The 11,537-nt window shown below is 33.9% G+C and overlaps 1 protein-coding gene across 1 annotated transcript; it reads left to right on the top strand.

Moving 5' to 3' along the window:
* Positions 1-329: 329 nt before the first annotated feature.
* Positions 330-9,684, top strand: LOC120258780. The gene is made up of 10 exons (XM_039266215.1): positions 330-630; positions 1,650-1,820; positions 2,099-2,188; positions 3,158-3,268; positions 3,644-3,825; positions 4,142-4,350; positions 6,623-6,687; positions 6,975-7,105; positions 7,827-8,279; positions 8,900-9,684. The coding sequence occupies exons 1-10, from the start codon at positions 442-444 to the stop codon at positions 9,312-9,314; spliced, it is 2,016 nt and encodes a 671-aa protein (XP_039122149.1). The 5' UTR covers positions 330-441; the 3' UTR covers positions 9,315-9,684.
* Positions 9,685-11,537: the final 1,853 nt, after the last annotated feature.

The raw sequence follows: 11,537 nt of genomic DNA on the forward strand, positions 1-11,537 counted from the left end.
GGAAAGATTATATATATATTTTATACATACATAATATATATGGTGATGGTTTATCATGTTTTTTTTAAAAAAAATTATATATATAATTATATTGGTTTTATGTTTATGATTTGTTTTTAAATTTTTTTATATTTTTGAGTAATATTATTTCTAAAAAAATTTACATTGTTTTTTTTCAAAATTACTTTTTTTAATAAAAAATAATATCTAAATATATAAAAAAGATTAAAAAAAAATTATAGATATAAACATTGATGGCAGAATTGCAAATATGTAAAAACAAGAGAGTAAAAAGGTAAAAACGCCTAAACACATCGATATCCACCAATTACCCCGGCTCCTCTCTCGGTCTCGGTTGATCACCGCGGCGCTCGTCGTCTACCGCCCTTCTCCGGCGATCCTCGGCGATCTCATCCTTGGGTGATTGGAAGGCTAGAATAGATGGAGATACCACAGCAGCAACAATCAATTTGGGGTCATTTACCATTGTTGGTGGGCTCGAGCTCGAAGGAGTCAGTGGAGTACATCCTGCAAGCCTTGTGGCGCACCCGCCGCACCGGCCTTGACTCCGCCGACCGGATCATCATCCGTGACATGCTTCATCTCCCTGATGATTCCGATCTCGATCCTGTGCGCCTCCACACCCTCAATTTTTTTTTCCTTAATGCTTTATTTCCTATGATTTCTCGATAAACTGATGGCAATGTGAGGATTTGGTTTTTTGTTTATATATAATTCATTTTCATGTCAAAATGGAATATATTGTTGACAAATTTTGCATCAATCGATTCTTTTAAGTGATTTATGGAGACTAAGTGTTCACCAGAGATGGTGTTTGATAAGGATGATAGGGCTAGTGGTGTTCTGCTACCATGTGGAATGAATGAGCTCAATGCAATAAATAAGTTATGTATGCAATAATAGGGGATAAGTAATCACTAATCTTATATTCTTTTTCATGTTCACTGTTGTAGCTGCTCTTTTTTACTTCAAAATTTAATTTTTTTTTCATGAATATGGAATGCGTGAACTTTATTCTCCACCTAAACATGCAGACATTTTGTAAAACATATTGCTTTCTGAAATTAGGATTGACATGATGTAGTAATCTGTATTGTAATTCAATCTGTTTTATATGTGGTAGATTAGAACGTTCCTGTTCATGTTGTTTCCCATTGTGACTTATGTTTTTGATATGTAGCTATACTAGAATCCTATTTATGTGTCAAGCTACACAAGTCTGTTAACAATGGTTTAGAGATACTGGCTATTGATTATTTGATTGCTATGGCTACTGTGAAATTTGCTCTTGTGGTATATAGTTCAATTTGATAATAAACATCATAACTTTTATTCAACACAACAATGAGTTCTTCTTTTTTCTATCCACAGCATGTGTGTAGCTATGTTGTAGTAAGCTGATGAATTGGTTTTTTGACATGCATAATAAATCAGCAATTGTTATATCTTATTCGCGATGGTCTATGATTGTAGTTCTCAACCAGTACCTTAATGAATTGATGCTTGTTTGAAAATTATCACCATGACTTGATTTAGTGCGGCATGAAAATTATATTCTAGGCCATCTCTTGAAAATGAACCTATTTAATGATGATTGTTGTCAATTATTGCTTCCTTTTCTTTTGCAGCTTTTGCTTTGTCTTCGGATATTAATCCGGCGGTGTGTATATGCTAACATAAGCAAGGATGAGATACAAAAGTTGTTTCCTGAAGAGGTATTACCTGAGTTAAAAAGGCTGCTAACTTTGCTCTTACAAAAGTTCCAACGAGAGTGGAGAGAAGATATACAGAATGAGCAGGTCAGGGTTTAGTTATATACAAAACTAAGGGCATTTCTTTCTCTGTTTGCAGTTGTTGATGACCATGCGCTAATCTTAAAGCCAATTTAGGTTTAAATATGCAGAATGACTTTAGGTATCATCTATTGAAGATGATCCTTCTTGATTAACTTTATCTTATATTTCCTTTTCGCCTAATTGTCCTGCTAGCTATCTCTGCTTAATTACCTACTTTCTCTTTCTTATAAACTCCATGCGTGTGAAATAACATATTCATTTCTTTTGATATTATGCTTCAGGGTTCTTTGCCCCACCTGAAGGCGATGACAAGCGATATGGCCAATGAAAAGGAAGATTCAACTGGTCAAGTTCCTGTTGTTAATATGGAGGTACATCAATAATCTTTTAACATATACACTCTTAGCATTATATCAACTTCCCTTTTCTTTCTAAAAGATGTTTTTAAGACTGTCTGGACACACCTTGTATGTTAAAGGATTTGAAAAGTTCCAAGAATGATTTGAAGATAGAAATATTGGAAGCTATAATAATTCACTTCAATTAGAAAGGGACAGCCACCTATTGCAAATGCTACCAAATACCTTAGTAAATTGTCTTTTGGTAGTATTCTGTGATAATTTTGAAGTTTTAAATTCATTTGAAAATCTTATATTTTATATAGTGCTATCTCTCATCAGTGAAAAGAGAAGGTAGCTTCCCTTTTGATTGGCTTCTGAAAGATCACTTTTTAAAGTTTTCTGTAAGTGCCTTTCTGTGTAAATAAAGGAATGGGCGAGTTACTTTACAAGCACTTTTCTACGTTTTTGTTTCTTGTCCGGTAAAAGTAACTCAACCACTTATTTCAGTCTTTTCAGACCTCTAGAAGTGTTTATCCCAGAAGCACAGAGCTGATAGCATCTGGGAAAAAAAGGTTTTTCTTCTTTTTTTCAGTAAGCCAATCAAAACACCAAGAAAAGGCCCATAAGTGCTTAATTTGTAAAATAAGTGCTTTCAACGTGGAAATAAGGTAAACTTAACAAACCCTATAGTTTATCTTGTTCTCTGATCAACCAACAAAATGACTAGGATGTTTGTCCCATTAGGGCCCAAGAGACCACCGAAACACCTCAAGTTTGAAATTAGCACTTTAGAGTTGGCACGAAACTCTGGCATCGAGGAATTAGAATTGCAGGGGATAAATCTTTTGTTTCCCAGTCTAAAAATTGAGGCAAATCCTTCTTTCAAATTCTTGAATTCTTCACGTGATTGTTATGACCAATTCATTGTTTACATTTTGAGTAAAAACAGGAATATGTTTTTCCAGAAATATGTGAAAGACAATGCTTTGGTTTGTGCAGCTACAAAGTGATAACCAACGCTTGTCAGGGGAAACTGAAATCAAATTCCAACTTGAGAAAGATGCTCTGGAAACAATGCTGAAGTCCATGTACTCAATAAAGGGATCAGTGGTCTAATGGTGCACAGTCTAGCAAAGTAGGGAACATTGACATTCAAATAATTCATACTTTTATTTTTTGTTTGATTTTCTATTGATCTTTTTTCTTAAACCCCAGGATGGTGCACCAAACGGAACCGCACAACAATCAGAAGCAGTTGGAACTTAAGGCAGAGGAGACGATGAACAATGAGATTTCGTATTCTGATTACTAGTATATATCCATGGTGATTCCGGAATGATAGTATGGGACCCTGGTTTCGACTTTATTCATAATGTTATAATCTTATCCCCATTGCATGTCATAGTGTATCAATTTGGAGAGTTGCCTTTTTGTTTCATATTGTTTATTTTGTATGGTCTAATATCTATTTGTGTATATTAACAGGATACTGAAGTTCAAAGATTTTTTCTTTATTTTCTTTTTAGATGGTCTCTATGTTTTATCAATCTCAAAGTCCAACAAATGGAATCATGCACCCTTAGATACAGAGAAAAGACTGCCGTTGGATGGTCTTTAGTTTTTGTCAATCTCAAAGTCCAGCAAAGAGAAAGGACAGCCGGTGGATGGTTTCTAGGTAGGTTTTATCAATCTCGAAGTCCAACAAACGGAATCATAGCTGTTGGATGGTCCATAGTTTTATCAATCTCATAGTCCAGCAAATGGACTCATCCACCCTTAGATACAGAGAAAGGACAGCCGTTGGATGGTCTATAGGTAGGTTTATCAATCTCAAAGTCCAATAAATGGACTCATCAACCCTCAGATACAGAGAAAGGACAACCGTTGGATGGCCTTTATGTTTTATCAATCTCAAAGTCCAGCAAATGACTAATCCACCCTTAGATACAGAGAAAGGACAGCCGTTGGATGGTCTCTGGGTAGGTTGTTTATCAATCTCAAAGTCCAGCAAATGGAATCAACCGCACCGTGCGGGTACTCGACGCGGATTGGCTTGTTATCCTCTCGATATCCCTTTTTCTTCTCCACGGTTAGCTATTTCCCTCTCTCTCTTCCTCTCTGCTCCTCGGCGCTACCGCTGCGGCCCTTCTCCGGCGATCTCCTTGCTAGCCTCTCCTCTCTCTCCGGCACCGGTATGCACTCCCCCCATCCACATCTTTCGCTATTTCTTTGAAAAAGCTCTTATTTTGCTTTTTCTCCGAAGCTTGTAACCTAGTTATGGACCTTGGCTTCGCCCTAATGGACGCCTTTCCATCCTTTATATAAATGTTTTTAATTGTTACTCTGATCGGAAAATCAGGTGGAATTTTTGCCCCAGTGGCTGAAGAAAAGTATATGTGAATTGTGATTTTGATTTTTCTTAAAAGTCTTTTTCCGTTTGTTTGTTGTTCAATTTGCTTGTTTTTCAAATAGTTATTGTGCAAGTCAGCAACTTGTGATGGAATTGGAGAATTTAAGCGCGAATTGTATAATGAGCGGAATGTTTTAGTTTTGGGTTTGATAGAAATGAATCTGCAGCATAGTTTGGATAGTTTGGGCGTTTTTGTAATCGTGATTGTAATCGTGATATAGTATTTTGGGTATTCACTTGGATAACAGAGGAAACAAGGCTTTGTTTTCTAAAGATATTCAATTAAGGATTTTTTGGTTGAGCTTGGTGGAATTTGCAAGAGAACAGATTATTAAGTATTGGAAATTAAGCTATTTACATTCTACTGGCAATGCTCGCAGTCAGTTATACGAGGACAAGTGGACGTTTTAATTTAATACTATGAAGGATAATCGTAGTCTTCTATGCTTGCTGTATATACTCTCAGAGGAGATGCTCTGTGGTTTCCAAAAACTAATAATTAGCACTAGGATGAACTGTGTACGAAACAATTGAGGCACATTGTCAGCTTTCTCGTTTTATTGTGTTGAATTTGTCATTTTCTTCAGTTTTTGCTTCTTATATGCTTGTTTGTCTGTTTGTGGAAAGATGGATCGAAAAACTAAATAAAAACCAGGATGATTAAGATGGAAGTGCACTCTCCTCTTCCAATGAACTGCACTCTCTTTTCCATGCTAGGAAAGGAGTCAGAGATTCATTGGAAGTGAAAAACCTATAAAAGGAGTCCATCATCGTTTGTAGGCGGTTACTAGAAAACCTCATTTTGGGTTTATCCATCTTTATAGATTTAAATCTCTCTTGAGCACCTAGATGTTCCTTATCAAACTCTTTGCTTTCAAGAGCCTTACGCTATGGCGATATTGCTTGTTCTCTCTATCATGATTGACATTATTAGATAATTTTTCTTTGTGAAAATTCTAGATCCTGATTGGTACCAATTGGAAGTGTATGCATCCTTAAACATTTTAGTTTTTACAAACAAAGAACAGGCGTCATAACACCTCGATTAAATGGATCATCATATGATTTACATAGAATTAAGATTCCTTTTAACTACCAAATTTAGTTAAAGGAGATATTTACTCTAGAAGAAATTAATTATCCATAATTTACCCTGCTAAAAGGACAGAAGAGCTCATTTGAGGCTTTAAGTCAAGAAAGCAACTAATTAAGAATTGGGAGCAAGAAAGATTTAACATCAAGCTTTTAAAAAAAATTCTATAGTATCAAAGAAACTAAATGTACTCTCAAAAATACTAAAACATAAAATGGAAAGTCATCCATAAGTAAGGTATGAGAGAAAATCTGCTGCGGTCAAATTTCTTTATGTGATAGTTAGTTTGACTTTACCAAAGTTTACATTTGGGCTTGTCAGTAGGAATTTTTGAGTTGGTTTGATGTTTACTTATTATTATGTACAGATAAAGAACAGCCTATAAAACCTTGTATATAAGGTCTAGATTGGCACCCCTTTTATGCACAGTTTTTAATTCAGATAATTAGTTCGAGTTCTATGGTCAAAAAACATTCCTCTTTGCTTACCTTACGGAAGCTGATTTGACATCAGCTGTGTATGAGTGTAATTGACTGGTCTATCGGTTGTAAGCAGGTTGACATGGCTTCTGGTTTGTTTAGCTGGTTTTTTTGCAGTGAGAATTATATGGGGATGTCACTTAAAATATGATTTGCCGATGTGTAATATTTTAATGTAGAATTAATCAGTATAATGGCAATTGTAGAACGTTTGGATGAACAACTACGACTTGTTAATATTTTGGAACTCTTTCACCAAATGAGATAATGTTTAGCGAAATCAAACCATGTAGAACTTCCTTTTATAAGGGGGTCAAGAAGGCTTTCAGTGAGTTGTTTGTGTTATTAGCATATTTCCTAATTGCTGCTTTTCCTGCAATTATTGTTTGAATGGTTCTGCTGCCATTATTGTATTCTGTTATTTCATGTGTTGTGAATAATGTGAAGCTCTGCATTACTTTTTTTTCTTTTTTTTAACTCAGGGCTTATATTGCTGATAAATGAGGACCTGATTGGGATAATGGCATTAATAACTCATCAGACACAGGTATTTGATGCAAGGTCATTTATGCTATGGACGTTTTCCTTGATACTTGTTCTTGCTTTTCCAATCTGTCTCTTATAGTGGATACATCTGGCAGTCCTTTAGCGCATACTCTTTCACAAAACTAACATTTTGTGTTTTTACTTTTGTGAATATCATATGCTTCGACTTTTATGTTAACTTTTAGGGCAAATTTGTGTTCTAAGGCATATCACTGGTTTATAGTTGAAGCAAAAAACAAATATTATTTATTTATTGGTCTTGCTGCCTTCTGGACTATGTTTTTCCAGGTTTCTTACCCAAAGGTTTCCCCAAAAACCAAATCATGGACCAGAGGGGTGAAGTTGAAAGCTTCTGTATCCTTTCAGTTGCTTAATAGAGTAGATCATGTTATTCCTTTGGAGCATAGGCTTCGTCTGAGGTGAGTGATGGGTCACATCTTAATTTTTTCCTTTTTTTTTCCTGAAAATGTACTGGTTTCTCAATCCTCAGATTAGGAATAGAATTTGTGTTATGTATATTGGATTTCCTTGCCACTGTAGTTAGTGTTTTAGAGTGGAAACCTCTATGACATAGAGTATTTTATGTTTCTTTTCCTTTATTTTTTTTGACCATTTGTAAGTTGTTTTCTTTTCCTCAATTTTTGGACCATAGTCTGTTGAATTATGCAGTGATATGGCTGTGTGTTCTTTTATTAGTTTGGGTGCAATCATTTGAAGGTTTTTAAAAATGAATCTTATGGTATTCAATGGTTTTATTTTGTTATGTTTGTTGCTCATTGTAGAACATGCTTCTGTCTTATATTGCTATTATAGATATCGCATCCTTTTACCTCATGACCATATACTTATTCCATTTTCGTCTTTGTATTCTTCATTCTTCTTCAAAGAGTCTTTGCGTGTGTGTGTGCGCGCGCGCGTGTGTGTGTGTGTGTTTGTAATGTGTGTATACATATATATTTGAAGCTTCATTATGTGTTTATTATATATATATATATATATATATATATATTTGATACTTCATTGTGTATTCTTTCTTTGAAAGCTGGGTGTTCATTTCGGCATGTTGTTTGGTTGGATGTACAATATTTTCACATTGTTTCTTGGTGAGATCGGTAATGCTTACTTGCTCTTATTTGTCAGAAACCATCCGATATGTTGGATGAAAGGGAAATCTTTTAAAATCAAATCTTTTAAAGGCAACGCCCAAAATAGTGAATCAGATGGCAGAGACAGTAGCACCAAGTTCTCCAAGGCCACCTTTCAGCTTTCCAAAACACAAAATGGAAGAGAGGATTTTATTACAGAATCACCCCACCCGGAGAAGCGTACATTATCTTATACATCTGGAGACAGAGAAGATAGTGTTGGGAGTTCTCGTGCAATACAGAATTTATTCAGAAAATGGTTGATCATATTGCGGTCACAGGCCTCAAATCAAATAGTTGATGTAGATGTGAAGAAAGAACAAGTCCAGACTGGAATATCTCAAAGTCAGAACATGACATTTAAAAAGAGATCAGGGCAAATAGTGAAGGCTGCATTTATGTTCTTCATTGGTCTTGATGCGGCAATAAGTCTCCCACTATTGATATTGTAAGTCTTGACAAAACATCCTAAACTTTTTTTTCATGTATTGTTTGATGCCACTGTTTGCTTAATCTCAATCATTTGGATTATATTGGAGTTCAAATCTTGGCTAGCCAATCTATATGATGGATTTTAAGATGTTTATTTTTAATGTTTGTATTGGCAAAATATACTGCAATATACTCCAATGAAAATTTCATTACAAGGCAATGTTTCCATAATATTCATTTGTATGCATGTGCTCTTTTACCCTCTTTTGATGAACATCATAGTAATTTAAATAACACATTAATTATAGTAAATTGCCAAAGGTCTATAGTTTTCTCCTACATAGTATCATTTAATGGAAGGAATTCTCTAATAGCTGGTGTTGCAATAAGCAGTCTCCTTTCTAAAAATTTTATCTATTTCCATTAGCTTTTATCTCATCAGTTTAATTTGAAATGCAGTCTGATTCTTGTTTTGATTTTATGGTGATTGATTTTAGTTCAGCAGTTTATCTGTTCATGTCATTTTATAACTTTTTATAAAATGATGAATTGATTGGCTAGGAAAATAATCGATTGAGTCATCACATAAACACGTGCAACTTTACCGCATCTGATCATTTGCTATCGTGCTTGCAGCGTACCTTGGTATCTGACAGTTAATATGGTTTATGGAGCTGAAGTGACAAAAGAGTTGGCGCCTCTATGGGTTCTTGGGCCCATAATTGTTGCCCTTTACGTAAAGATAGTCCAGGGACTCTGTGCGCTTTACGTATACTGCTTTAAGCAAGCTATTAGGTTGATAAGGAATTTACCTGCTTACTCTTTGTTGGTGTATAATTACATTTCCGAGGGAAAGCTCAAAGCATTTATTTGGGCTTATTTCTGGAAGCCTATAATAGACATCAAGAACTTGGACTACGGAGAACTGGCTAGACAAAAACTAAAACAAATCCAAGAATGGGGAATGGAGAAGTATCTAGATTATGTGGAATCTATATGGCCATACTATTGCCGAACAATCCGCTTTTTAAAGAAAGCAAATCTCATCTAGGAGAATTTTTTTTCCTTTGTCAGGTAGTATTCCTTCAAGATCACAATTCTAATGTGTTCTTGGTTCAATGGAGAACCATCTACTTTTTTAAGTTCATTATGGTGATCGACGATCAGAAGAGGTGAAGCAGGACCAGAATTCGCGGGATCTTAAATTTATACGTCTTTTGGGGCTCTGAGTCTACTGAAAACATGAGACAATTTTTTTCTTGTGCTGAGAGAGGGAGATTGTTAGGAATGAGAAATGATTTGGTTGTCTGTAATTTGTAACCCAAAAGGAATTGGTGTATTTTTGTTATTTCTCACACTGTTCTTGTATTCTTTGCCCAGGATATGTATTCTAAATTTAGGGTTTCAAGTGATTACTAATATTGCCCACCATTATTTACTCCAAAACTAGTGAATTATTCTGTTGGCCTGTTGAGCTGCTCCTGCAGGTGCAATTGGTGCTTAATAACTGCTGATATTATTTGAATTTCAGTTTTTCCACATGTAGGGTATGTATCATGGAGACAAATTTTAACTGATGGTTGTTGCACTAGCAAAACATTATTATTATTATTATTATTATTATTTGGCTTAGATGTATTATTATTATTATTATTATTATTATCTGGCTAAGATGAATGATTAGGTCACTAAACAAACAAAGGTGTGCACAATTCTCGGCAGAGCAAGTGAAGGCCGAGCCCGCACATAATTACTGTTTATACTAAAAAATGTGTTATCATCAACGAATTTTTATCACTTGCGAAGAGTTCTTGTTGAAATCTGGATATCAATTGATGTCTTGACTGTTAACCATGTTATTATGCAATTTGTTTCTCTCTTTAGTGTGGTTTTGTGAAGAGGATATGATTTGTATGTTCAATTTTGATTATTATATAAATTTATATGGCAATGTTTGGGAGGAAATCATGTCCCAGTTTTTTAGTGAATTTAGTGGAATATGTGCTGGATACATATAATAAAAAGTATAGGTTCCTATCGGTTTGTATTATTTATTTGTTTGTCATTTGGTTCTTTTTAGTTGCTTATTTACCTTCAACTATTTATTTTGAAAAAATAAATCCTTTATTGGAATTTTACAAAATAAGATTTTTAATATTTTTATTAGATCTTACAATTATTATACAAACATACAATACACACACACACTTTAGTATTATAGAAGTTATAATATATCCCTTTCCAAAAAAAAGAAAATTAGAATATTTATATATATAGCATCAAATTGCATGAGCAAAGGAATAAATAAATAAATGAAAAATAATGATTGATTTATTAAGGAAAGAGTTGAAGAAGGAAAGAGAGTCATACAAGAATGGGAAATAAAATCCAAAGGGATATGAATCCAAGTTGTTTTTATTGTGATGTTTATTAGGAAAAGAAATAAAAAAAGGAAGAAGAATATTTGGAAAGAGAAATCTAAATATATAAATAACCTCTTGAAATAACATATTATATAAAAATCTGTTTTTATGCGGGAAATCTAAATATATAAATAAAATCTTGAAATAACATTTTATATATATACATATATACATAAAAAAATAATGTTGTAATAAAAATAAGAATTGTTTAAAAACAGATAAAAATAAAATAAAACAGCAAAAATCCACCGAGAACTAAGGACAGCCCTTGGTTTGATTTCCCGCGTAATTCCCAACAACCCTCCCTCCATTGTCTGGTATCTGGTATTCCTTTCCTTTCTCCCTTTTCTTTTTGTTTCTCTCTTATTCTTCTTCCTTTTTTTAATTTTATTTTCCTAATAAACATCACAATAAAAACAACTTGAATTCATATCCCTTTGGATTCCATTTCCCATTCTGGTATGACTCTCTTTCCTTCTTCAACTCTTTCCTTAATAAATCAATCATTATTTTTCATTCATTTATTTATTTATTTATTCCTTTGCTCATGCAATTTGATGTGATTGTATTTCTCTTCCAATAATTCAAAGAGAACATTGTCTCTTTAAGGAGCTTTAATTTCATGCTGTCTTCTATTGCCACCAAGGAAATTCCTCTCTGATTATCTTGAAAGTGTCCTTATAACATTCTTATCTTTGTGTTTTTGTTTTGTTTTTTAATGTTGAATTATGGGATTATAATTATAATGTGACTAATGTTCAATTTTCTTGTTTGTTTATCTTCAGTTCAAACATTATTATTATATGATACAAGAACAACAGAGAGAAAGAGAGGTCTGATCTTAACATTGT

Source organism: Dioscorea cayenensis, chromosome 4, assembly GCF_009730915.1.
Source record: "Dioscorea cayenensis subsp. rotundata cultivar TDr96_F1 chromosome 4, TDr96_F1_v2_PseudoChromosome.rev07_lg8_w22 25.fasta, whole genome shotgun sequence".
Taxonomy (NCBI): Eukaryota; Viridiplantae; Streptophyta; class Magnoliopsida; order Dioscoreales; family Dioscoreaceae; genus Dioscorea; species Dioscorea cayenensis.